Source organism: Pipistrellus kuhlii, unplaced genomic scaffold (genome assembly GCF_014108245.1).
Source record: "Pipistrellus kuhlii isolate mPipKuh1 unplaced genomic scaffold, mPipKuh1.p scaffold_m20_p_13, whole genome shotgun sequence".
Classification (NCBI taxonomy): Eukaryota; Metazoa; Chordata; class Mammalia; order Chiroptera; family Vespertilionidae; genus Pipistrellus; species Pipistrellus kuhlii.
In genome coordinates this window covers 47,262,489-47,290,159 of record NW_023425438.1, presented here as the reverse complement: position 1 = coordinate 47,290,159, position 27,671 = coordinate 47,262,489, and the positions used below count along the sequence as shown (strand labels likewise).

The 27,671-nt window shown below is 54.6% G+C and overlaps 1 protein-coding gene across 6 annotated transcripts in view; it reads left to right on the top strand.

The window, feature by feature from the left end:
- The window catches only part of REEP1 (receptor accessory protein 1), an 86,361-nt gene that overhangs the window by 54,252 nt on the left and 4,438 nt on the right, over window positions 1–27,671 (top strand). Inside the window, exons 6-9 of one of the 6 annotated variants that reach the window (XM_036435948.2) lie at window positions 7,361–7,513; window positions 15,782–15,956; window positions 19,233–19,268; window positions 27,321–27,472. In XM_036435948.2, coding sequence (XP_036291841.1) covers window positions 7,361–7,513; window positions 15,782–15,956; window positions 19,233–19,268; window positions 27,321–27,472 — 516 coding nt within the window. The remainder of the gene's footprint in view (window positions 1–7,360; window positions 7,514–15,781; window positions 15,957–19,232; window positions 19,269–27,320; window positions 27,473–27,671) is intronic. The other 5 variants (XM_036435950.2, XM_045580966.1, XM_045580967.1 and 2 more) reach the window with 5 other exon arrangements.

The window sequence follows — 27,671 nt, the reverse complement described above, 5'->3', positions numbered from 1 at the left end:
CTTTCATCATTGATGCCTGTATCTCTCTCTCCCTCGGCCTTCCTCTGTGAAATCAATAAAAATGTATTTTTTTAAAAAGACAGCCTGCCTAGTCACCCATGGCTAGAATGACCATGTAATCTATTGTCCAAACCAGGACACATCTGAGAGTGGAAGGGGAGCTGTAAGAATGATGCTGGACAATAGGTATAAATCGCCCTGTCCCAAGCAAACAGGGGTTGATGGTCACCATTTTACATCTCTTTGACCCTGCCTGTCTTTCCAGAAAGCACTCTCAACTCACAAATCAGTTCTCACTCTAAATACCGACTATATTTAGCCACACGGATGCAGGAGAGGTGTGAGGTAAGCGAAAAGTTCTTGGTTTGAAGGGATTAAAAAGAGCTGGAACCAGGTGACTCTTTTTTGCATCCTTTGATGGTTGCCTCTGAGGAAACTTACCTGCTTACCTGGAAAGATAAAGGTCTTTTGGCTATGCTCCCAGTTAAACTTTTCCCCCTTATAACGTTGAGCCCTGAACCCTTCCATTTAAAAAAAAGAAAAAAAAAGAATGTTCCGCAGGGGTTTTGTTTGCATCACCGTGAAGTGTTTTTTTTAAAACCATATCATTGTACAAATATAAGTTGTTGTTATTGTTAATATCACATTAGAACTGGAAATGATAAAACAAAAAAATTACACACGGGAAACTACTCCTCAGGCCTGTGACCCCTCAGCCCACCCCAAGTTTTCCCTCGGTGGAACCCCTGTCCCTGGAAGTGTTGTACCTTTTCTGTGTCCTCCCTGCGCACACCCTTCTCCAGCACCTTCCAAGTGTCCGGTCTCTGCCTGCCTCCTTCCTGACCTTAGCTGTTTCCTAGCCTGTAATTACACCCCCAGGGAAACGGAGCCCCCAGGTCTCGTGGAGGCCAGACTTGGAAATCTCTGTTACCTTTTTAAAAATAATGCTCTGGAAATGCATTTATTAAGTAAAACACCTTCTCTCACACAAAAAAAACCAAAAAACCATAGTGAAACCAATGGATCAAGACCATGAGGTTTCCAGACCCCTTAGTCCCCCTTGGAACTTGAACCACATCTGAGGTCTCTTCTGCCTGCCCAAGTCTCAGGCCTGGTAAACCGACCTTGTTTTCCACTGGCCTCAGAACTTGAAAATAAGGCTTCATTCCTGCCCCGGGGATCCCCTCTCCAGAACGGTTGCATTGGGAGCAATCCCGTTATTAAAGTCACGTGTAGAAGGCAGTGGCCTAAGTTAAGCCGGCGAGCTGGGGATCAGGGATTCTTCCCCAGAGTGTGTGAGGGTTTCCCCCTAGAATCCAGTATTCCCCGTTGGGTTGCCAGCTTCCCACCATTGGAGGTGAGGGACTCTGGCTTCTTTTCCTTTTTTCTTACTTAGAACAAAACCAAACCAAAAACCAAACAGTGCCCACTTGTTCAGTGTTTTACTGCATAGCTTCTTGTTAAACTTAATGATTGACTTGAAGAATAAACCTTCATTATTTCTCTAATCCTGCTCTGTTCAACGTGGTGACTCCTTGCCACCTCTGACTATTTACATTAAAGTTAATTATAAGCTAGTAAGCGCAAAACCCAATTCCTCATCCTAGGACGCCATTGCGTGTCCCCAGCAGGCGCCATGGCTGGGGCTGGCACAAGGTGGACGTTCCACCCCCGCAGATGGCTGTCCTGGGAGCACTGCTCCCAGCCCTCTGCTAAGCCTCTTGGTTCTCTTTGCCTCACCTTCACCCTTCGCCTGCAGAGCTCTGTCCTGACAAGGACCCCCGCTTATCCACTCAGCACTTTGGGGCTCGGTATATGAGGCTCACTAGGAAAACAGGAGATGGGAACTCAGCCTTTACCTTCACCTGTGGTGTAGCTTTCCTTTCTTCCTCCTCTCCCTGGTCTGGTCCTGCTTTCTTCAACACCTTGACCGTGACCTCCACTGCTCTGACTCACCATCTAACTCAGGCACTTTGCCTGCAGTAAGGTCGGCAGCCACCAGGGGGTAGCCGAGTCTTGGTTGTGACAGCTAGGTCCACGGAGAAGTGTTTTCTCACTCGTTGCCTTATTCCTCCTCAATTTTGCTTTAAACATAAAACAAATGTTACAAAACACACAATTCACAAATCAGTTATCACTCTAAGAAAAGAGAACTGTCTAAGGAAAGAGAACTCAGAATTACTCAGCACAAAGGATTAACCATTTAAAAAAATCCTCTCCCTCGTATCCTTCTCTCGTATCCATCACTGCCTTAGCTAAACCCTTGCTTGAATAAAATGCTGCTGTAACTTTATTTTTGGAATCGGAAGCTCGTTCTGAGATGGGAAGATCACAAGCGTAGTGATCGAGGCTCTGGCTGGGCGGACTCACTTGCTCTGGCCCTTGATTTTTTTTTTTTTTTTTACAGAGGGGATGAGAGAGGGATAGAGAGTTAGAAACATCGATGAGAGAGAAACATAGATCAGCTGCCTCCTGCACACCCCCTACTGGGGATGTGCCCGCAACCAAGGTACATGCCCTTGACCAGAATTGAACCTGGGAACCTTCAGTCCGAAGGCCGATGCTCTATCCACTGAGCCACACCTTGCTTTCTTCCTACAGAAAACCACCTGTGGGAGCAGGTCACCAGAGGGCAGGTGTCACTTTTCTTTTTACCAAACCTCCCTCGTGCTTAGAAGGTATTTTCGAGGACGAATAGAGGACGGCTGTCCCCTCCAGATCGCCGGGCCTCACCGCTGTGGCTTCACGCCCTCACGTGACCAGGACTGCAGGAAGCCTCGTGCTTGTCCCTTCTCCCCCGAGGACCCTGTCCAGCCACTGGCTATCCCCATCACGTTAGCTGCCTCCTGTTGTAGCTGAAGACCGTGTGCCATAAAATTAATATTTGGAATTCACCACGGCAACCGGTTTTAAGCACCAGGATTATCTAAACTGTCATGGACAACCTGCTGAAAATTTTTGGAAGCACTCCCTACCCTCTAGCCTCCCACACAAAGGAGCTCCCACCCAGCTTAGCTTTCCTAAAGACGCGGAAGCGGAACCAGCCGGACCTCAGACCAGTGTGGTCCAGCACACTCCCCTTGTCATTCACCGCCCACCATGCTGGATCCCTTTCCCTAAATGTTTCTCCCGGGAACGCCACCGCTCCTCACTCCACCGGGCAGGTGGCAGGTGGCAGGTGGGCTAACGCGCACACAGCCCCGCACCCAGGCCGCCGAGGAGGGAGGGCTGGAATCAGACAGGGGCTGGTCTGGCGCCATCGCCCCTCTGTTCCGTGCGGAGCCGTGGAGATGGTATGCAGCCCTGCGCATCAGGGTCCTAGAGCACATGTGTCAAACACAAGGCCCGCGGGCCAAATCCGTCCCGCCAGGCCTTGCAATGTGGCCCGCACCGCGCTGTCATCACTGCACTCCGCTGCGTTTCCATCACAATGACAGTTTATGACTGTTCAGTAAACCATTCGGCCCGCGATTTAGGCTGGATTTTAGATTTTGGCCCCTTCTCTGATTGAGTTCGACACCCCTATCCTAGAGGAAAGAGAGAAGCCCGCCTGCCTGGCCTCGGAGAAGAGCCTGGTTGAGCCTCGGGGTCAGAGAAAGCACTTTTAGGATCACATGTGAGGGGGAGAGCTGTTTCTTGGCTGTGATGATTCGGCAGCTTCTTGTCACCTGGTCCTTCCTGGCACTTCTCTCCCTGGGTGTTGGGTAGGATTTCTCCCCCGGCGCCCCCCTCCCTCCCTGCCATCAGCTGTCACCTGATGCACCTGCTTCCTCCTTCCCTCTTCTCCTCACCCTCCCTTCTAGCTTGGACTACTGCAGTAGCCACCCACGTGGTCCTCTCCCTTCCCGTTTGAAGCCTGTGCAGTCAGGGCCTGCTCCCAGCCTCCTGTCTTGTCCCGCCTTTCCTTTGGTTCCTCTTGTGCTGCGCTCACAGCAGCCCTGTGCACTAGTTCTAGAATCTTCTCTTTCCTGCTCATGTTGGTTCTTCATCTGCCCCCGTTTCTGCCTGTTTGAAATTCAGTCCACCTTCAAGGTCAAATGCTGCTGCCTCACAAAACTCCCCTGATTCTAGTTGGAACTGGCCTCTCTTACTCTTTTTTTTAAAATATATATTTTATTGATTTTTCACAGAGAGGAAGAGAGAGGGATAGAGAGTTAGAAACATCGATGAGAGAGAATCATTGATCAGCTGCTTCTTGCACACCCTCCACCGGGGATGTGCCCGCAACCAAGGTACATGCCCTTGCCCAGAATCGCCCCCGGGACCTTTCAGTCCGCAGGCCGACGCTCTATCCACTGAGCCAAACCGGTCCCGGCTGGCCTCTCTTACTCTTGCAGTCATTTATATTCGTGCCTTATCCTCCCCAGTAGGTGTCAGTAAATGTTAAAGGAATGAAGGATGTGCTGGCCAATAAAGCAATTCTTAGCATTGAGTAGCTTTGAGATAAGCAGACTGGGGTTAAATACCCCAGCTCCCCACTCACCTCCCCACCGAGCCCCAGCCTCTTCACCCACAGAACGGGCATGAGAGTGGTGCCTCCCAGGACAGCTGAGACGGCGCACAGACTTCACAGGAGGTGGAGCTCATAGCGAGGGGTCAGTAAGGCTACCTGTTCCATCTGCTCAGGTCGGTTTGCTCTCTGAGGTTGGTCATGGTCTTCTCTTGCTGTTGGGCAGAATGAAAGAAATAAGTCAGGTGCTGCCATGGGGCAGGTGTTTGCAATTCAGAAGAGTTTCCCACTCTGGGTCTAGTCTCTCTTCTCCAGTCCCGGTCTGCCCGGCCGGGGCTGTGTCTCCCTGGGCAAGCCAGTCTCCCGCCCTGGGCTTGGCCCCACTTAGCTCTGGGCCCGACTTCCCATGCAGTTGCTTCTTTCTCCTCTCAGCCTCAAGGTGAGTGGGTCCCCATGGGGCAGCTTACAGCACATGAGCACCTGCCCCTCTCTCTCCCCCTCCTGTCCCCTCCTGCCCTGGAGAGAACCACCATCAAGCCATGGGTTGCCTGGGCAGGAAGGAATCTTGGATGCCATCTCCTGCAGCTCCTTGCTTCGCAGGGGAGACACCGAGGCGGGGAGGTGGAGTGCTTGCCTAAGGTCATACGCCGAGCTGGGCCAGAGCGGGGATTTCTATTGGTTTCCAGTCCGGCGTTCCTTGCATCACTCCAAGCACCCCTGACCCCACCCCCTCCACACACGCTGGACTGACGGTTCCCGACCATTTTCTACTTAGATCACACCACCAGGCCCGAGGGCCTGAGCTGAGGGCCTGGGAATTGGGGTCTTCCCCTGAGAACTCAGAGCCAGCCACAGCCCTGGATACTTTAAGGTTGGCTGCCTGCCTTCTGACCATTTCATATCAAACCCCTCTGGGAGTTATGCAAAGCCAGCTAGCAGGTGCTGCCAAGGCGCTCCCTCTTGGCCTCGAGGCTGGGCTGGGGTAACACTTCAGTGCAGGAGGGGGTCCGGTCCGTACGCACCTGTTACCACAAGATCCAGTTTCTTTTTTTTCTTCTTTTTTTAATATATTTTATTGATTTTTTTACAGAGAAGGATAGAGAGTTAGAAACATTGATGAGAGAGAAACATCGATCAGCTGCCTCCTGCGTACCCCCTACTGGGGATATGCCCACAACCAAGGTACATGCCCTTGACCGGAATCGAACCTGGGACGCTCTATCCACTGAGCAAACCGGTTTCGGTGAGATCCAGTTCTTTAGCCCTTAGGGTAGGGGTGTCGAACTCAATCAGACAAGGGGCCAAAATCTAAAATCCAGCCTAAATCGCGGGCCGAATGGTTTACTGAACAGTCATAAACTGTCATTGTGATGGAAACGCAGCGGAGTGCAGTGATGACAGCGCGGTGCGGGCCACATTGCAAGGCCTGGCGGGACGGATTTGGCCCGAGGGCCTTGTGTTTGACACATGTGCCTTAGGGTAACGTGGGCACGTGCGTAAGTCTAACCACAGCTCCACTTCCACTAACAGCTGAGCAAGCTCCCCTGGTGGGGGCTCTCTCGGTCCCTCCTTCCCTCTCACGGTCCCTTCAGCAGGTGCCTGTGCCACCTTTCCCTGCAGTGAAGAGATCTGTTGGACGTTAACCTCCCCCAGGGCCCGCTCTCCAAGGAGGAAGCTGGGAGCAGGCGAAGCTCCCAGCTGAGACAGTTCACTCAGCGGGGGCGTCTACCTGCGAGGGCAGGGCTAGCCCCAAACCCCAGCACCGGGGTGCGGCCCAGCTCAGCTGGCCAGGCCCTGGTCTGGTTTCCAGGGACCTGACTCATCCCTGCGGATCATTATTCAGCACAGCCCTGCTCCCCTCCGGCCGCTGCTGAGCTCAGCAGCCTCCTCAGCCCCCCGGGTCCAGCCTGTCCCAATCCAGCCGCCTCTCAGCGGTCCGTCTCCGCTCAGGGCACGTCCCAGAGGGAGGCGAGGAAAGGGTCTTGCTTCCGACATCCACGTGCCCGCTGCAGCCTGAGGGGAGGAGGGAGCAGGCATCCGCGGCTCTCGGGGTGCGCCTCCCGGGGCCTCAGGGTGTTCTCCTTATTCCGAAGTCCTGCTTCCTTCACGTCGCTCACGGCTCAGCCTTCAGTGGCTCTCAGCAGAGCTCACACGTGGGCAGCCCCGCCCACGTGTCCCAGGCCTCTCTCTCACTATCACGGGCCTCAGACCCTCTTCTCAGGCTGGTTCAGTCCCAGTGTCCCCCGGGCACCTCGGCTTTCCTCTCCTCTTGGCCTACACTTCTCACCAGCCAGTCTCCTCCCCTTTCTGTCTGAGCACGTAGTCCTTGCCTGGCTCAGCTGGAGCTCCCATACGTAGGAGGCCTCCCCCGGGGGCGTTTCAAACAACAGTGTGTCTCTCCCTCCCCTGGATTTCCGTCACGCACTTTGTCATCTTCGTCATTTGCTGGCCTGGGTGCATGTATGTCCTGATGTCCCAGCTAGTCTGAGAGCTCCTAGGGAGTAGGGACCATACCATGTTTCATATTCATTTTGTTTCTCTGCAGAACTTCACACAGAGCTTTGTAAACATCACTGTTTCCTGCAAATAAATGAGTGATTAAATGAGTGAGTGAATGAGTGAGTGAATAAATGAATGAATTAATAAGTGAATGAATGAGTGAGTGAGTGATTTAGTGTATGAATGAGTGAGAGTGAATAGATTAGTGTATAAATGAATGAGTGAGTGAGTGAGTGAATTAGTGAATGAGTGAGTGAATGAATAGATTAGTGGGTTCTTAATTTATTCACTCATGAATAAATGAGTGAACGAAGAAACGTGTCAGTGGAGGGGGCGAGGGTACCATAGCTCCCTCCAATCCCGTGGTGTAGGCTTGGTGCCCATGGCATTTTTTCTTTTCCCCTTTATCAGGTGGCTGGACTCTTTCATTTTGTCTACTCTTTGGACCTCAGAGAAGGTCAGGTAATCCCGTTGGGAGGTGTGACTAACTCCAGACTGATCCAGTGGGGTAGAGAGGCCAGCAGCCCCCACAACCCATCCGCGCATGGTCTGGATCAGAGCCAGGTGCCTCCCGCTGACACCCGTGTGTGCGCGTGTGCCTTAGTCCCAGCACCCGACCCACCTCTCCGACCCTCCGGAGCCTCTCACCGCATTAATTGGGTAGCGCCTAACTTACCCACCTTTCTTTCTTTTTCTCCTCTCTGATGCCTGGGACGTGGATTCAGTTTGATGATTGCTGCTCTGGCGGGAAGAACGCCTCTCTCTCTCTTCTTTATTAATCCCTGTTATGTCACAAACACGGCGGTCTGCCCGCAGCATGTGGTGAGGAGTGCGCCCGGCCCGCTGTGGAGCATGTGGGGCTGTGAGGGAACCGCCAGTGAGGTGGCTGCACCGGGTCCCAGAAGGAACTACTAACTCTGAGTCGCTAGTGGGGAGTGTGGCTGTGCGGGTGGCTCTGCTGGCCGTTGCCCGTCGCACTAAAACCTCTTGTCGTATTCTCATCGTTGACAGCTGAGGGGATTAGACGCGCATGAGGTGAGATGGGCTAACGTGTGCTCGGCCGCAGAACCCCGACCCCCTCCTCTCCCGTGGCGCCGTGTCCCCTGGAAGAGGGGACTCAGCAGGGGCTTACAGATAAGCTGGACTGCTGTGCTGAGTCAGGGCTCGGTGGGCCAGCCTGCAGGCATTCTATTGGCGGTAAACTCTCTCACTTGGATACCCGGTCACAGGGTCTGGGTCTTCTCTGACTAAGAAAACATTGAAACATGCAGAATTGGCTGTGTGTTGGCTACATAGCTTTCTTATCCTTTACAAACTGGGGGAAGGATTAGAAATTAAAGCTCTCAGGTTAATAGAAAATTTAGTGGCACACTTTACCTCTTGAAGTTCCATTTTCCAAGAGTTTTACCTAAGAAAAAGAAAGATTCGTCAGGAATAGCCCTAGCTGGTTTGGCTCAGTGGATGGAATGTCAGCCTGCAGACCAAAGGGCCTGGGTTCGATTCTGGTCAAGGGCAAGTACGTTGGTTGTAGGCTCCTCCCCAGCCCAGGCCCTGTCAGGGCTCGTGCAGGAGGAACCAAGCGTTGTGTTTCTCTCACATCGATGTTTCTTTCTCTCTTTCCTTCTCTCTAATACACTCCCTAAAAGTCAATGGAAAAATATCCTGGGGTGCTGAAACCGGTTTGGCTCAGTGGATAGAGCATTGGCCTGCGGACTGAAAGGTCCCGGGTTTGATTCTGGTCAAGGGCATGTACCTTGGTTGTGGGCACATCCCCAGTAGAGGGTGTGCAAGAGGCAATTGATGGATGATTCTCTCTCATCGATGTTTCTAACTCTCTATCCCTCTCTCTTCCTCTCTGTAAAAAAATCAATAAAATATATATATTTTTAAAATATTCTGGGGTGAGGGTTAACAACAACAATAATAAGGATCATCAGGAATATCATTGCCTTTGCCCCCAAGATAAATCTGTGGAATTTCTACCGTTCTGAGGAGCACCACTGGGAGAAGCACTGGGCCTCATGTGCTGTCCTGCCCAGAAAGCAGCAGGTTGGCCGGCTAAAGCAAACAGCACGTAAACTGAGGGGAGCAAAGAGGTCCTTCCAGGAGGGGTGCCGAGGACAGTATCAGGGGTGGGTGCTCAGAGGTGCCTGGGGTAGGCCGACTTGAGTTGGTTAAATGGCTCCCAAATTATTTCTTAGCTTTTCCTGTGGCTCATATTCTGAATTCAGTGTTGATGGGGGAAATTTATACAAGACTTTTAGTTGTAAGACACCACTGCACTTGGACCAGCCTATACAAGACTTTTAAAAAACACACACACACAGCCTCTCTGGCATGGTTCAGGGGTTGAGCATTGACCTATGAACCAGGAGGTCACAGTTCCATTCCCAGTCATGCTCAAGTTGTGGGCTCAATCCCCAGTGTGGGGCGTGCAGGCTGCCACCAATCAGTGATTCTCTTACATCATTGATGTTTCTACCTCTCCCTTTCCTTTCCTCTCTGAAATCAGTAAAAATATTAACACACACACACATATACAGGAACTTTTTCACCCTTCCTCAGAGTTACCTTGGGGGGGGGGGCAAAGAATTTTATTTTTATTTTTTTTTAAATATTGATGTGAGAGGGAAACGTCACCTGGCTGCCTCCTGCACACCCCGTACTGGGGATGGAGTCCAGACTGGGAATCTAACCGGTGACCTCTCGCTGCACGTGCATGGGACTGTACCCAGCCAACTGAGCCACACCGGGCAGGGCTCAAAGCATTTTAGAAACTCTCCTTTTAGAATTGCAGTCAGATTCAGGTGGTGAGCCATAGGAAGGGGTATACATTCTTCTTTTTTTAATATATACTTTATTGATTTTTTACAGAGAAAAGAGAGAGGGATAGAGAATTAGAAACATTGATGAGAGAGAATCATCTATCAGCTGCCTCTTGCACACCCTCTACTGGGGATGTGCCTGCAACCATGGTACATGCCCTTGACTGGAATCGAACCTGGGACCTTTCAGTCTCTGCGTAGGCCGATGCTCTATCCACTGAGCCAAACCGGTTTCAGTGGGTTATACATTCTTGATCTCAGAATTCTCCAGTTGGGAGGGAATCTTGTTCCTTTAATTTCCCAGTGAAATTTCAAGGCTGGGAAGACCCCGTGGGCTCTGCTGAGGTGAGGCGCTCAGGCTGCAGGCCAGTGCATCGCAGTTTCTGAAGGTGCCACTTCCCTCTCAGTTGTGTTTTTGTTTTGTTTTTTAAAGTACAATAGTTTGTTCTTTATTTATTTTTATGGCATTTCTCAGCATCCTGCAAGCTCTGTGTTCACCAAATGGGGTCCTCCAGGTGATCTTGAGAGTTGTTAAAAGTGAAATCATACTGACTCCTTAATGGTGATTGCATGATCGTGGTACAGAATTCTGAAAGCACAGAAGAGGGCATGCAGTGAGAGTAAGCTCATTCCCCTTCCTGCCCTCCACTGACATGGCTGCTTTAGTTTAGTTTTTGTTAATTTTCACATGAGGATCCCCTCCCCCCCCCTCCCGCCATTTATTTATTTACTGAGAGAATGGAAGGGAAAGGGAGTAAGGAGTGAGAGAGGGGGGGGGGGGGGGGGGGAGACAGACAGACAGACAGACAGACACAGACATCAATGTTAGGGACACATTGATTGATTGCCTCCCGCGTCTGCCCTGACAGGGGTGGGGGAATCAAACCTGCAATCCAGGTGTGTGTCCTTGACCAGGAATTGATCCCATGACCATTTGGTTTGTGGGCTGATTCTCTAACTACTGAGCACACAAGCCAGGGCTGGCATGGCTGTTTTAAGGGAAACCCTGTAACCTTTCAGCAGGCACTTTCACTGGTGCCTCCATGTGGCCATTAGCACAGTGTAACTTGGATCCCCATCTCCTTAGCAGACAAAACTGAGTGGTGACAGCTCCCACCTGGTTCCCATCTTCACCTGCATCCCCACCCCCCGTCCTCCAAGGCCAGGTCAAGTGCAGTCTGCTCTGGACACCTTGTCTCTCGGATGTGAGCACCCTGTAGACCTCTGGCACCTCTCAGACATTCCTGTGGGCAAAGCCCAATTCTCTGTCAGAAGGGTGCTCCTCGGGGCTGGGGCCCTGGCAATGCATGGGGGTGGGGTGGGGTTTCCTGCCGCCCTGTTTTACCCAGGGGCTTCGCGATAAACGGCCATGTGTTCATTCAATCAAGCCCTCGATCCCTAATGTGTATCGGGTGGAGTGGGGGGGGGGGGGGAGGTGCCAAGGCTGCAAGAATGAGTAAACAATCTGGAAGGGAAGGCAAAACAACGAACAATGCCAACAGTTCAATACAACTGTGTGGTGTACAGCAAATACGTACCGACTGAGCTGAGGGCATGGCGGGGAGCTGGCCGGCCAGGGAACGCTCCTCTGAGAAAAGCAGCCACTTTGCACTGAATCTAAAGTGCATTGAGTCTAAAGATAATCATCTTACTGTACCACTAAGGGGGAAAACAGTGCCAGTTAAATCAGGACATAATGCTTTTTCACTCAGAATGTTTCCTTCTCCTTATTAAAAAGACTCTTGGCCTTGTTTAGACATCGATTTTTCTGAGTCACTTTCGTACACACATTGAAGGGAACACGTAAACACAATGTAGTGGCTGAGGCCGCCCTAACCTCACGTCTTCGCTTTCAGAGTCTGACTCGTCCGCATCACTTGTCAGCGCGCTGGCCGGTACCATTTATGGCCTTGCCGCCGGGCTCGCTGGCCTCCCTGCATGAGGGCGATGCAGGGCCAGGTCTGGCCTCGGAGTCAGGGCTGCTGCCCATTCCCCTCTGCCAGCTGGGAAGCTGCCATTTCTGGATCCTACCAGAAGGTGTCAGTGAAGTGCTTCAGAGCTTAGCGGCCTGGATTCGTTTTCCTTCTCCAGGAGGTTCTGACTTGGTTTGTTAATTGAACACGCAGGCCTGTCGGTCTGTCCGGCCGTGGGGAATAACAGCCAAGGGCATTTGTGTGCGGGCAAGGGCAGCAATGCCACGGCAACAGCAACTGTAAGGCCCACCCCAGTTTCAGAGGAAGACCATGTCTTAGAATCAAGGAAATCAGTTTTAAAATCTGTAAAAGACAACAACAAAAACCATCATTTCCAAGAAGTCTGGGAGGGAGTGGGTGCCGTCATTATTCCAGCGATTTAGTGATGTCAGGGCTCTGGCTGGACGTCTCTGCGCGGCTCCTGGTCACGAGGTGGCAGTTCTGCCGCTCGCAGGCGGGAGCAGGGAGCAGGGAGACGGTCAGGCCTTCCCCCTGCGTATCAGGAAGAGAACAGCTACTAGTAACAGCATATCCCACTGCCGTCAGATAACATTTGGGATTACGGAGTTAACCCAGAATACTGGAGGACTATGAAAGCTTTTAATATGGTAACGCGGCTCATTGAATTATGGGGACTATTCAGCTTTGCCAAACTTGGGGAATCCATATTTATTTTTCAACTTTGCATAATGCCAGTGAACAACTCTTGCTTGTTCCCAGAATAAGGAAGTGAAGGTTCCCTGGAGGGGAGCTGAAGTGGCCCCTCTGGAGGGCTGGGTTTGTGGAGAGTGAACAGAAATGGGGCCCTGAGTAGAGGCGGGGCAGGGCCGGAAGGCTTAGAGATTAATGCTGACCATCGCGGCTTCTTTTGACGGGTACAGCTAATTTGTTTTCAAGAGCCTTGTGGCCCTGCCGCTGGGATTTCCTCAGAGTCAGGACTAGGTTGGCACCGAGCTATTATTAGCTCCTCCTCTTTCGTAACCTCCGCCACTTCAGTCTTCATGATGCCGGTGATATTGGAGCCAGGCTGGCTGGCTTCTGGGAGTGGATGGAGGCCTTGTGAAATGGACGTGTGTGATGCCTGCTGCCGCTGTCTCTCGGACGGCGTTGGGAGAGCTGGCAGACGCATTGATGGTTAGTTCCTGGTCACTTATTTGGGCTTGGGGTCATGAAGTCCCTTCTGGTCCTTTGGCCAGAAGTGATGATGACCTACTTTCCTTCCTCCTTCCTTCCTTCCTTCCTTCCTTCCTTCCTTCCTTCCTTCATTCCTTTTTTCCTCCCTCCCTTCCTTCCTTCCTTCCTTCCTTCCTTCCTTCCTTCCTTCCTTCCTTCCTTCCTTCCTTCTCACAGCAACTTGGTGTGTCTTAGGCACAGCAGTTACCATCACAGGAGGTAACAGTTGTTCTTTTTTAAAAAATATATATATTTTTTTTTATTGAGTTTTTACAGAGAGGAAGAGAGAGGGATAGAAAGCTAGAAACATTGACGAGAGAGAAACATCGATCAGCTGCCTCCTGCACAGTCCCTACTGGGGCTGTGCCCACAACCAAGGTACATGCCCCTGAGCAGAATCGAACCTGGGACCTTCCAGTCCACAGGCCGACGCTCTATCCACTGAGCCAAACTGGTTTCGGCCAGTTGTTGTTCTTGTTGTTAATCCTCATGTGAGGATATTTTTCCTATTGATTTTTAGAGAGAGTGGAAGGGAAGGGGAGAGACCGAAACGTTGATGTGAGAGACACATCGTTTGGTTGCCTCCTGAATTCACTGTGCTCGCAACGGGGGCTGGGGAACGAGCCTGCAGCTGAGGTGTGTACCCTTGACTGGAATTGAACCCAGAACTCTTCAGTCCCAGAGCCGACGCTCTATCCACCGTGCCAAGTGGGCTAGGGCTCGAACAGTTAGTATGCATTGGGCTTTGTGGTGGGTTCTTATATGGACATAATCTCGTTTAGCCCTCACTGCCATCCTGCCGCGAGAACGCTCTCCTGCAGATGGCGGTAGTGAGCGGAGAGAGTTTCGGGTCCCCCAGCTGTTGGGATAAGGCTGCGTTTGAATCCAGGGGTGACTCTAGAGCTGTTCTTCAGCCTCGCTCTCCGCTCTCCATAGCTTCTGGCCTGGCACCTTTGTCTTACTTGGACATCGGTCTTTCCCCACTTCCTCAGAAATCAAGCTGTGTTTTGGGTGTTTCCTAACGACACCTGCACAGTGCCTTGCCCTCGGTAGGAGATTACGGACCGGGTAAATGGATAAATGGGAGGGTAAATGGAAGAGAGTCAGAGGCGGTTTTCCTGGATGTTAAGCTAACATTGAATTGCTCCTTTGTAAAGATCAGAGTGTTTTCTATATTTTCTGTAGTTTCTCTCTTTTCAGAATCAGTTTTTGTTCTTTAGCCATCTAATCTCTTCTAAATCCTAGATATCCAGGTTCTAGAATGTTCTGAGTGAAATAATCATGGCTCACTGCTGATAGATTTGGAGGGCACTGTGTTCGTGTCTGGGCGGTGAGGCCTCAGACCCCGTGTCCCTGGTTTCGGAGCAGGCCTGAGGCGACGGTTGTAACTGCTGCCTTTCCCCCCATAACGTCCTCCAAACCCCTTCGCCTGTACTTATCGTTCTGATCATATACATTTTATTATTTAAACAGGCTTCTTTCCGTTGTTCGTTTCTTGGAGGCGTTGTCTTCATATCTTTGGGAGGAGGAGGACTTACCTTTTCATGTTAATGCACCTCTTTTACTCCGACATTTCTCCTAAGCCGGTCCACAGCCCTGTGCCCTCCCCTCTCAGGAGCTCAGGGGGCGTGCTCCTCTGTCAGCGGCTCTCTCTGAGGTCGGGCGGTGACCTGCTGTGCGCTGGCCCGTTTTCATCACTGTTTTCTTATTAAGCAAAATGAGAGAATTCCTCAAACCCTCTGCAGCCTCTGAAGGCCTCCGACGGAGCTTGTTTGTTTCATCAGCGCGCGCACACACACACACACACACACACACACACACACCCCGACGCCTCTCACTGACTTTGTGCTGATGTGCTTTTTGTTGTTTGTGGTGCTTTATTGTCCCCAGCCCTTCAGCCCTCCAAAGCCACTTTCCTCCTTATGCAAATGCATGTCCCCTTCCATCCCCTCCATCCCCTGTACCTGTGGGAAGGCTGACACCCCCCAGTATTTCTGAAGCCCAGAGTTCATTCCTTTGCCTGGTAGTCACTTGCCTGTCACCTTTCATTCAAATCTCAACCCAATTTCCAACAACCCCAGTCTCCTACCAGCCTCCCCGTTCCCCGTCCCCACCTCCCACCCCCAGCTCTCCTTCTCCCCCAAACACGGTCCCTCTGCAGCCCGAGGCACTAAAGCACCGCCCTGTCCCTGTCCCTGTCCCTGCCCCACACCCATTCTCTCATGCAGGCAGCCAGGTTTTCCCTCGGAACTGCAGTGGGTTGGTCTTGCTTCCCAAACGAAAGAGCCGTTTCCCCCTGAGCTGAGCTCCGTGGCTCCCTCCCAGCCAGCAGGGGTTCCCCACGTCCTGTTTTCCTTCCTGACTCATCCCCTTCGGGCATTTCATGAAGCTGGATGCCACCTGGGAGTAAATGTGCTCACAAACAGTGCCGGGAGCAGATAAAAGCAATGCCGCTGTCGCACAGTTAGAAGTCCTGTCTGTATTTCCTTTCCTGTGAAAAGGAAATGGATGGTACACGCATATTACTAGGCTTTGCTTTTCTGACCAAACACTCGGGTACTGAGGGCTGAAGAGGTCTCGGTCTGTAAACCAGAGAAGCAGCGGTCAGGCCTGGGTCTGTCTGAGGCTCCTAGAGCGGCCGAGGGGGAGGAAGGAGCCGGAGAGGGAGCCAGAGGAGCAATCGCTGAGCCTCGCAGTGACCCTGGAATAGTTCCGACTTTGACTTTCAGTGTTTCCAGCGAGTCCCTCCGGGTCTCTGTTCCCGCCTCGCTGACCGGCAGAGCTTCCTGCTGGCTTTGTCTTAGCTCCGGCCCCGGTCCGGGGTCCGGCCTCTGACGTGTGCCCTCCTGTGTTGTGCCCAGGGACAGGGTGCCTTATCGGAGAGACTCCGGAGCTTCAGTATGCAGGACCTCACCACCATCAGGGGAGACGGTGCCCCTGCTCCCTCAGGCCCCCCTCCCGCGGGGTCTGGGCAGGCCGGCAAGCACCGCCAGCCCAAGATGTCCAGGAGTGCTTCTGAGAGCGCTGGCAGCTCAGGTAAGTGTCTCCCCTTCCCCCGTGCACCTCCCCGGCCTCACTCACACCGCAGGCCCCTCCCCTGTGTGCCTGTCACCGCGCCCTGGCCCAGGGACTTGGCACCAACACAGAGTTCATCAGACCATGCCAGGCCGGCCGCGGGCAGAGCACTCCTGCTCAGGACAGGAAGCTGCCTGTGGATTCTGTCTGATCACTTGCACCACATGTGATTAAATGTGATTGTCTAGGGACAGGGGTGGTTGGGCCTCAGCGCCTGGGCCAAACCTAAAGGCAGCAGGCACAGCTGGCCTGGGCCCAGGCAGTCCTCTCTGCTCTCTTCCTCACTGCCCTCCCTCTCAGGAGGGCTTATCTGTCTCCAGCGCCTGAGGGCCCCTCCCACCTACCAGGACTTAGGGCTCCGTGCTTCCTTTTGCCTGCATGATTCCGTCCTGTCCCCTCCCCTCTGAGGTCTACGTCCTGTGGAGGCTCAGGCTTTTCGGAAATCGTGCCTCTGCCTCTGGTTGTCAGACTCCGGGCACGAGGTTGCCTGTATTAGGACTGACCCGGGGCCTGGCAGCTGGGCCCATCTGCAGAGATTCGGGAGGTCGGGGTAAGACCCAGAGGCGGTGCAGCGTGCCGCACGTCTGGCCCATCGCTGGTGTCAGGCTTGTGGAGGGCGGGGGCATGGGCCAGGGTAGGGAGCTGGGCCAGGACTCACCATCTCCCGGGCTGTTCCCTGGGGGGACGCAGGGACCTTGGCCCCCAGGAGCTGAGCACAGCCACTGCCAGCAGAGGGTGCCGGTGAGGGGGGAGGAGACAGGCCTGGTTAGGAAATGGAGCTTCTGTGGGAATTGGGCCACTTTTGTGGAATCTGTGGCTGAGCTGAGTGCCTGGTGGCTGCGGTGCTCTTACATGTAGCAACAGAGACACCCAGGCCGCCTGGGCCTGGACGGCGAGGTGCAGCCTGCAGGTGGCACCTTGGCCTTTGGGAGGCCTCAGCCGTGGCTGGAAGGAGCCTGTGGCCTCCCAGCGATGCCAGCCAGGGCCCTCCCGGGGAGGTCAGCCAGCGGGAGCCAGCCTGACCTCGGGCTCCTCGCCTCTAGAATAACCTACACCGGCCCGGGTGGAAGACTGTGGCTCCCCTGCTGGAGAGGGTGTTTGTTTAACCCCGGCAGGGCGGGAGGCGAGGCGTGGCCATGGCAGGGCGGCCCCTAGAGGAGCCCCCAGGAAAAGCTAGGATGCAGTCCCAAAGGCCAGGTAGGGAGGGACTCAGGGACCGTTTTGTCAAACCTCTGATTTTACCAATAGAAGGACCAAGGCCAGGGCAGGGAATTGCCACCAGGTCACCCGCGGGGGGGCCTTCTCCTGGGGCCTCCTGGCTCCTGGGCCAGTGCCCTCTGTTTGCTCACTGACCATCCAGGTTTTTCCTCACCGCCTGCAGCTTCTGACCCACTGGGCACCCTCTCAGGGACGGGGCGGGAGTGGAATCGGGTATCGCCCCCACCCCTGAGCAGCTCATTGGCTACTGAGCCTCGGAGGCAAGCTGTCGTTCGGGAGCAAAAAGGGCCCCAATGCTGTGAGGCTCCGCGGGCAGAGCAGGCAGCGGTGCGGAGAGTTCCAAGGGGGACTCACCTGTTGGCTTTGTGGCCTGGACAAGGCTTTACTGTCCCTGCACCTGAGATTCCTCACCTGTGCACGAGGAACGGCAGCTCCCATCCGTGGGGTTCCGAGGATCCTCGTGAAATAACCACGTAAAAGTGCTTCGGACCAGCCTGGCACTCTATGCAGTCGCTGCTGTTACTGTCCTTGTTCTTTCATCCACCTACGAAAGCACTTTACAGTATGAGGGTGTCCAGGAGAGAAATGGGCTGCCTGTGGGGCAATGACACCCCGATGTTGGAAAGGCCCAAAGCGAAGCTGAGTGATGTTGGTGTGCGTGTTGGCCACCCTCCCACGCGCCCCAGGACAGAGTGGGGAGTGCCCGGGCTGGAGACTCAGACGCCCTGCTGCAGCACGGCCCCGCTCTCCGCACGGCCTGCCCTGGGCCTCGGGGGCAGAGCGTGGAGGTGCTGGGCCAGCAGGGAGGACAAAGGCCCTGTGGCCTTCTTCCCAGCTGTTCTGGGAGCTAAGATAAAAGTTATCTCAGAAAGAAAGACAGGTGAAAGATGGCCCAGGGCCTGAGCATGGGGCAGAGGCACCCCCCCCTGGGTCCATCGTAACCCCTGAGTTGAGGGGTGGGCGCCTAGGAGGAAGTCTGGCAAAGAAGGCCCAGCCCCACAGGCTGGCGTGCCTTCCCAGCGCCCCATGGGCCTTGGACACGGGCGTGGTCCGTAGGAGAAAGGCCGGAGTCTGGGCTGCGGTTCTGGCCGGGCGGCACTGCGGAGTTCCCGGCTGGCGAGCACAGCGGTGTTAGTGGGAGCCTCTCCCGCCTCCGTGGCAGCGCTAAGGATGTCCGACTGCCGGCTTAGGCCCGCGCTCTGGGGAGGTAAGAGGGGGAGAGGGAGTGGGCCTAAGCCGGCAGTCGGACATCGCCTGAGGGCTCCCCGACTGCGAGAGGGCACAGGCCAGGCTGAGGGACCCCCCAGTTCACAAATTTCGTGCACGGGGCCTCTAGGGTAAAATAAAAACATGTGCCCAAAGTGCAAAAGAACAGTATGGAGTTGGCAAGAACACATTGCCCTCCTTAGAGAATGAACTGGGGGGTGTTTCGTCAGACACCATCTGTTGAAGGACCCTGGAGCCTGTGACAGGTACAGAGGGAGCTGAAAGGATGATCCTTGCTTTCCCTGAACGTGGAGACACTCAGCAAGTGTTTAGTGAGCACCTGCTGTATATCGGGCCTGGGTGTACACCAGAACCAATGGGGTGTGCACAGCAGCAAATTAGGCCTTCAACCAAATGGCCAGCACTTTGCGGGGGTCAGAGGTCGGGCTGAGGTTTCATAGAGGCCACTCCGCCCTGGGAGGTGCAGAGAGGAGGGGGTTCTGGGCAGGCTGCGTGGAGTTACCTCCCAGAGGGAACTGTGACACCTGGGGCCCCTGCCTTCCCTCGGCTGCCGGATACAGGACAGACCTCTGTGGGCCGGGCAGGGGCACTTTCCGGCTGCTGGGTTCCTCCCCGACAGGAGGCTGGGTCTGCAGTGATCCCCTGCCCTGCCTTGGCGTCTCTTCAGAGACCCACATTCCGGGGACCCCTGAATTGAACACACTGGCCTCCCCACACTTCCCTGGGGCCCCCCGTTTGCCTGGGGCGGTTCCTGCTGAAGGGGGTGTCACTGATGGCGCCCCATCCCCACAGTGTGTACCTGCTGCTCCAGCTGCAGGACCAGGAAAGGTGAGTAAGCAGCCGTCGGTGTGCGCGGCCCCCGCCCCGGGAGGAGGCTCTAACCTCCAGCTGGCCCCTGACCGGGCTCCCTGTCAGCGGCACGGTCTGGGGGAGGGGCAGGAGGTTAGCTCCTTAAAACAGCAAACCTGTGTTACCGTGTCTGCGGCTTACCTAGCAGATCTGGCTCGGGCTCTCTCAGGTCCAGTAACGTCTCGGCCAGGGCTGCCGTCGCCTGAAGGCCAGATGGGCTCGAGGATCCTCTTGCAGGATGGCTGTCTCGGGGCAGCCGCTGTCCCTTCCCCACGGGCCTGTCGAGGGCAGCTCATGGCAGCTGCCAGAGAGAGAGAGAGAGGAAGAATATGAATGAGTGAATGCAGGAAGTCACGGTACACCTGCCGTGTTCTGTGGGTTGGAAGTGAGTCACTGTGTCCAGCCCACACTCCAGGGAGGAATCCACTCTTGAAGGGAGGCCTGGCCACGGGCGTGAGGGCTGTTTTCACACCAGCACAGGGTGCTGCTTCCTTGAGCTCCAGGAGGGGCTCACGGGAGCTCTCCTGGCCCGGGGTTTGGTCCTGCTGCCCCCAAGGGAGCCCTGGTCCCGCTTTGCCACTTACCAGCTGAGTCACCGCGTGTGGGTCGCCTAACCACGCTGAGCCTGTTCCCTCAGCTTAAAACGGAGATGGAGATCCCGCCCCCCTCATGTGCTGCTGCGAGAGTGGGGTGAAATGGGGTTGGGGGGGGGCGGATGGTGATGGTGGTGATGGTGGTGGTGATGGTGGTGATGGTGGTGGTGATGGTGATGATGGTGATGATGGTGATGGTGGTGACAATGATGGTGGTGATGATAATGGCTGTAACCTGGGGCACCTAGGAAACCTCGGGGGTGGGGTGGGGGGCGGGGAGAGCCTGGGCCTGCTGCTGTTCTCTGTGTGACCACTGGGTGGGGCCATGGCCACTCTGCAGTTGGCCATGTTGCTGTCCTGACCTGCTCCTGCTGTTTCCCTAACCTTAGCTGGACAGCTCAGGGACTGACTAGCAGTGGTGCTAGGCCCACCCAGCTCCCTTCACCACCCCACCCCCACCCTCCCCACCCCGGCCTGCAGCTGCCTGTGGTGTGAGTGGGGCACGCACAGTGCCCGTTGCTGCCTGTGCACCAGCCCCATGCTGCTGAGGCCGGGCACGTCCCTCCCGAGTGGGTGGCGAGTGGGAGGGTGTGAAGCTGCTGTAAGAAGAGCCCTGCTGTGCTATATTTCTTTCTTTCTCCATTCTTCCTTCCTTCCTTCCTTCCTTCCTTCCTTCCTTCCTTCCTTCCTTCCTTTCTTTCTTTCTTTCTTTCTTTCTTTCTTTCTTTCTTTCTTTCTTTTCCTTGGATTTTACTAGAACAAGCTGCTCACAGAAACCTTGTCTAGGCAGTATTTGTTTTTTAAATTTCTACCTTTATATCTGAAATTCTTTTTTGTTTAATTTCTTTATGGGTAAGGTGTTACATACGTGTCCTCATCCCCCCTTACCTTCCCAAGCCCTCCCCCACGCATGCCCTCCCCCTGTGTCTGTGTCCAGTGGTGAGGCTCCTCTGCCTGCACACAAGTCCCTGACCCCCTCTTCCCCCGACCTTCCCTCTGAGGTTGGATGGTCTGATGGATGCTTCTCTGTCTCTGGATCTGTTTTTGTTCATCAGTTTATGTTACATAATATGCAAAATTCACCTTGGGTTTTACTAGAACTGCCCACAAAACCTTGTCTAGGTTAAAAAATAAATTTTTTTTTAATCACTAATGGTATTAACAAAACCTTCCATTTCTGCCTGCTTCTTCCAGTCCCTAACTACCCTAAGGAGGTGTACTGCACTCTAGTGCTGGTGTCAAAAATACCTTAAACTAACTCTTCTGTTCCCATTAATTAAGAACATTAGCAGGAACTCCCATTTCTGTTTTTAGAGACTTGAAGGCAAGCCTTGCCTAAGCAAGGCCATCAAAAATTTTAGCTGCCTCCCAAAAAAATTGGGAGAGGAAGAGAGAGAGAAGCCTTTTGCTGTTGTAATTCACCCCTTGGGTAAAAGCAACTCCTATTTCACTGTGAATGTGGTTAGTTGATACCAAAATTCTATGCTTCAATAAGCACTTCCAGGTTACACTATAAACAGAAATCCAATTTTCAGAAAATAAATGGAAGAAAACTTTAAGTTTGTCCTTTTTTAATCTTGTATTATTATTAATTTCGGGTCAGACTCATTTACATAATATGCAAATTTACCTTAGATTTTACTAGAACAAGCTGCTCACAGAAACCTTGTCTAGGCAGTATTTGTTTCTTAAAATTTCTACCTTTATATCTGAAATTCTTTTTGTTTAATTTCTTCATGGATAAGGTATTACATATTAGTCTTCATCCCCCCATTACCTTCCCAGGGCCCCCCCCCCCCCCCCCCCCCCCCCCCGCTCATGCCCTCCCTCCGTGTCTGTGTCCAGTGGTGAGGCTCCTCTGCCTGCACACAAGTCCTTTGGCTGATCTCTCCCCCTGACCGCCCCATTACCTGTATTTCTTCATTAAGGTTTCTCAATGCCAAGAATTTTAAGGTCGTAGAAGACTTGAGGGTTCGGGGGGCCATAGCCCAGTGTGAACTGACAGAGGAGTCATGAGCGGGGGCGGGAGACCACCCTCCTGCCCTGGCTGTGACTGACCAGCCACGTGGCCCTTGGGCCTCTGAGCCACGTCAGAAAGGGGAGGGCTGTGGTTAAGTCATACATCTGAAACTGGTAATGCTGTCTGTCAGTGACAGCTCAGGGAGGGCAGGAGGGTGAGAATGAATGAGGGAGGGAGAATAAAGGAAGGAGGGAGAGAAGGAGAATGAAAGAGGGAGGGAAGGAAGAATGAAGGAGGAAGGAAGGGAGGGAGGGTGAATATGAATGAAGGAGGGTGGGAGGGAGAATGAAGGAGGGAGAAAGGGAGAATGAAGGAGGAAGGGAGGGAGGGAGGGAGGGAGGGGGCTGCACATGGCTGGCAGATCTCGGGCCTGACAACCACGCAGTCCCAGTGGCCACAGGCGGCTGTTTTTTTTCCTGTCAATTCATCCTGTAAGCTTTCGAGCTTGTAATTCTGTTCAGAAAGCCTGGGTTCTGAAGTCCTGTCACGGGGACCAGGGAGAGGAAGCTGCCTCTCCGGGAGGGAGTTCCGTGCAGCCTGCTGGGAAGTAGGCCCAGCCCCCTACCACCCACCGGCCCAGGACACCTGCTGGTCCATAACCAGAGGCTGCGTTCCCAGTGCGGTCAGTGGGACTGCAGGTGACTGCAGGAACCGCAGTTTGCTGTGGGGGAGGCGGCGGTGGGGGAGGGGGGTTTGGCTGCGGTGGCCCTGCCTGGGGTGTGATCTGGGAGCCTTTGCCCTGGGTCTCCCTTTTCCAGGCCCTCTTAGCACCCAGAGGCCTGAGTTCCGCTTGCTCCCTAAAGTATGCTTGCAAGGAGCCAGCTGATTCTCCTGCACCGTCCCTGTCCCTGCCCTGGCAGGCCGCAGGCCCCTCCTCTAAAGGGTAGCATTGGGCCCACCGCTCCAGCCACAACTGCAGTGCAGGTGTGGGAAGTGCCAGCGGATCACTGGTGTTGGGGGGGCTCTGCTTGCTGGGGGGAGGGGCCTGGAGGCCAGCTCTGGCAGTGACGGGGGGGGGGGGGGGGGGGGGGAAGGGGCCTGGAGGCCAGCTCTGGCAGTGACGGGGGAGAGTTCAGCGGGTCACATGTGGTCGGAGGGCCCTCCCGGTCCCCAGAACTGATTTCCATTTGCTTCTCAGGTCACAGGAGAACATTCCCCCTCCCCCACATTTCCTGTCCCGCTGGCAGTGGATTCCCTGTTGTTCCCTCCATCTTTCTCTGTTTCGGCCCTCTCTCTTCTGCCGCTCCCTCCCTCCCTCCCTCCCTTCCTTCCTTCCTCTCTTCCTCCTTTGGTGTGACATAGAACCGAGCCTGTGGTGCTGCTGGGGATGAGCATAGAGCTGGGTTTTGTTTTTAATCGAGTGTGTGGGACATCGTTTCCAAAGCAAAGTCGCCCCCATTTCCGGTCTCCGGGGGGTGGGGAAGGGGCTGTGCTGAGGGTGGCTGGCCACGGGTCCGCGGGCTCAGCGGGAGCGGTGCCAGGGGGAGACGGGGGCGTGTGTGCACGCCGGCGTGTGTGCGCGGAGCGGGTTTGCTCTCCGAGGCCCTGCCTCACAGTGTTTTTTCTCTCCCTCGGCGGCGGCGGGACCGGACGTAAGTGTTCCGGGCAGGCGTGCTCCTCACATGTGTGCCGTGTGGGGTGTTTGCTAACCCGGGGCTTGCTCACCGCCTGCTGGGTCAGGGCGCCCAGGGCTGGGTGCAGCTGGGTGTGCTGGGCCTGGAAGGGCTGGGAGCCTGCCAGGGTCTCTGTCCTGCCCTCACCCTGTGCACAGAGGGAGGAGGGCTGCCCCTGGCCTGCGGGAGCCCCGCTGACCTCGCTGAGACGGTGTCAGCCCGGCCGCGCCCATGGCCTGCTGTGAGAACAGAGGGACCCCTGCCCTCTCCGGAGGCCCCATCCCAGGCTCATGGCCCTGACTGCCCCCGTCCGGGACCTGGAGCGGGTTGCTGTGCCAGGATCTTCCACGGGAGACGCCTCCTGTGTCCCTGGGCTCCAAGCATCACCCTGCCCGGCCTCTCGTCCCCATCTGCATCCTGTGCCCTGTTAGCAGGACCATGTTCTGTGGGGTTTCTTCTTATAGCAGCGGTCAGCAAACTCATTAGTCCGCAGAGCCAGATAACACCAGTACAACGATTGAAATTGCTTTTGAGAGCCAAATTTTTTAAACTTAAACTTCTTCTAACGCCACTTCTTTAAAATAGACCCGCCCAGGCCGTGGTATTTTGTGGAAGAGCCACACTCAAGGGGCCAAAGAGCCACCATGTGGCTCGCGAGCCGCAGTTTGCCGACCACTGATATAGCATTCCCTGATCCGTAAAAAGTAGAAGTCTCCTCGCAGAAATACAGATGGTAGGTAAGCCGCAGTAAGAAGTGTCGCCGGGGGAAAGGGAGCCGGTGAGTAAGATGAGGCAGAGGTGAGGAGACAGGGGACTGTCAGCAGGCGTCCCTGTGGCCGCTGCAGAGGGAGACAGGGAGAGGGTGTGTCACACAGCGCCCACCGGAGGGAGGCTCAGTGCGTCCAGGGCGCGGATTTAATGGGCGCGAGGAAGGCAGAGTCTTGCAAACAGCATTCTTGGCGGAAACTCTCGGTGAACATGATCAGCAGGGCCCTGCTCTTGGCAGTAGGTTCTCTCGGTCGCTTCCATCCAAGGCTGCTCTGGCCCCCGAGCTGCCCACACTTGCCTCCTTAGCTCCAGCCGCTGCCACTTTGTTGAAGCTTTGTGTTCCTGCCTGGGTACCCGAGTTCCCTTTGACCGGTCACCCCGAGTGAGCAGAGGATCACTTCTTTCCCACCCTTCAGCCTGAGCCCATTTGGTTTCATGCTGAGCCGGTGGTGGCAGGAGTTACTGTTGTTAGGATTTTGGCACAGCGATTTTGGCACAGTGCGTGAGTTCACACCCGGCCTCAGCGCTCCAGCCTGCATGGCTGAGCCGAATTGCTGGTGCCCAAGGGCCTTGTGGTGACTGGGCTGCCTTCCGAGCCCCAGAATGGCCAGGACAGCAGAAGCCGTGCTCGGGATTTAGAGGCACAGACAGCCCAGCCCCGAGCCCGCTCCCAGGGTGCAGGGCTCCTGGCAGGGACGGAGCTGGCCAGGCTGCGTCTGCAGTTTCTGCTCTAAGGGCTTCTGTCTTTTTCTCTGCCCGCAGGCCCGAGGTGTCTGTGCCCAGAAGCCATTTCCTGTGTTCAGGAGGGGAGGGAGGATCTGCCATGCACCCCGGATCAGGGTGCTTTCTAGGGGGCCGCGGCAGTGTGACTGACATGAGAACCAGGGCACGCAGCACAAGCCCGGGGGTACAGACTCCAGGCGCTGTCCGGTGAGGGAGAGGAGAGGCCAGGAGGGCCGGAGCGCTCAGGAGGGTTCCCTGGAGCTGTCAGTGTTCGGAGTGCAGCTGATTTGGGCAGGGGAAGGGGCCAGAGGATAACTTAAACCCAGAGAAAACAGGCTGGGGGACACACAAAGCAAAGAAATAAAAGGAATCTTAATGATCTCGGGCTTGGCCCTTAGGAAAGTGCTGCTGAGTAGGCGGTTAAGACAACTGTGTTCTCGTGCTGCCACCTGCTGGCTATGTGAGAGTACTGCATCAATAGTTGGGCAGCTGCTCAAATTGAGGATTTGGTTGTTTTACTTAATCCCACACCTGGTGCTTTGTAGTCTGGCGAGTCCCCTTTTGATGGAGGAAACACACTGTGGCTGACTGTGTTTTGAGGGGCAGGAGTAGGGTGTAGTCGTTCTTTAAGGAGGAGGAGGAGGAGGAAGGGCGCTGGTTTCTATCTGCAGGCTTCAGGACAGTGGGCAGGAGATTGAGAGCCCCTGTCTTTGAATGTTGTGATTCTAGGTAAAAACAATAGATAAAGTACAGAAAGATGCATCTGTGTATGTCAGATAGGCTGGATATGGGCAACTCAACTAAGAGGCACTAGCTGGCCAGATGGCATGGAACATGCTCAGCCTTGAACATTTAAAAAATGCTGTGCACTCCATGACTTGGGTTAATTCTGGAGCTCTCTCTGGGGAGGCGTCGAGGCTGGCTAAAGCAGGGCTCCTGCTGTCATTTAAAAAATATATATATATTTTATTGATTTTGTACAGAAAGGAAAGGAGAGAGATAGAGAGTTAGAAACATCAATGAGAGAGAGTCATCGATCAGCTGCCTCTTGCACACCCCCTACTGGGGATATGCCCGCAACCAAGGTACATGCCCTTGACTAGAATCGAACCCGGGACTCTTCAGTCCCCAAGCCGACGCTCTACCCATTGAGCCAAACCGGTCCCGGCCCTGCTGTCATTTTTAAATATATTTATATGGATTTTTTATTTATTTTTTATTTTTTTTACAGAGAGGAAGGGAGAGGGCTAGAGAGTTAGAAACACTGATGAGAGAGAAACATCAATGAGTTGCCTCCTGCACATCCCCCACTGGGGATGTGCCCACAACCAAGGTACATGCCCTTGACCAGGACCCTTCAGTCCACCAGCCGACACTATCCACTGAGCCAAACCCGTTAGGGCTCCTGCTGTCACTTTTGAGGTGAAGGCTACTACTACTAGGTTCTCCTTTGCTTCTTTAGGACTTGGCCTTGGAAATGAAACATCTGCATAGCTTAGCTTAAGCTTCTCCATGAGGCTTCCCGGCATTTCACATGCTGTTCCTTAAAGAACCCCTGGAGCCCGGCCAGCATGGTCCAGTGGCTGAGTGTCAACCTGTGAACCAGGAGGTCACGGTTCGATTCCCGGTCAGGGCACATGCCTGGGTTGTGGGCTCGATCCCCAGTGGGGGGTGTGCAGAGGCAGCTGATCAGTGAGTCTCTCTCAGCAATGATGTTTCCATCCCTCTCTCCCTCTTTCCTCCCTGGAATACACACACACACACACACACACACACACACACATACACACACACACACACACACACATACACACACACACACACACACACATCTCTATCTCTCTCACTTGGCCCTGGACCTGCAATGCCAGCATTGTGGAATGGAGAACACGGTGCTACTCCCCTCTTGAAATCACTGCCTCTCCTTTTAGAGGAGACGCTCCCTCCACAGCATCCTTCTGCTGCCCCAGGTCTCAGCTGCGGGGCTGACACGTCTCCGTGAAGCAGCCTCTCTCTCCTCCCGGGCAGCAGGGCCCCGTCCCACTGGTAGCTCATCGGCAGGTTCTGAACCTGCGCCTGCCCCTGTGCAGTGTGTGGCTGGCCAGGCACAGCCGCTCCCTGGCCATCCGGCCCCCGCAGGATCCCGAGGACTCTGGCTGCTGCTTCAGAGGGAGGATGGAGCTAACAGGCCTGACGTGCCGTGCTGTGTGCTAACCGTGCCCTGGCTGCCCCCGCCCCTGCCCCGTGCTCCTCCCCACGCTGACCCTCCTCGCCCGCTCTGTCTCCTCCGTGTAGATTGTAAATGGACATTAAGTGGTTGAGGGAGATGTGGCGGAGGGTGGTGTGAAGGCGTGGGAGCCCCGCCAGGTCCAAAGCCGGTTGGCCTTTTCCGACGAGGAGGAGGAAGACCTGCTGGACTTCATGTACAAGTATAAGACCCTGCGGAAGACGGAGATCCCCCTGGAGGTACACTGAGTCTGGGCCGGGGGAGCGTGTGCTTGTGCAAGGGCGTCGCCGGGAGACCTGGGCGCCCGGAAGCTGTCTCTTGGGGCGCCTGGCACTGCCGAGGGCCTGGGGCGGGAGGCTGTCCCTCTGCCCCACACACCGGGCAGCACCCAGTGGTTTGCCAAGGGGCAGAGAAGACCCTGGCAATTCAGTTTGGAAA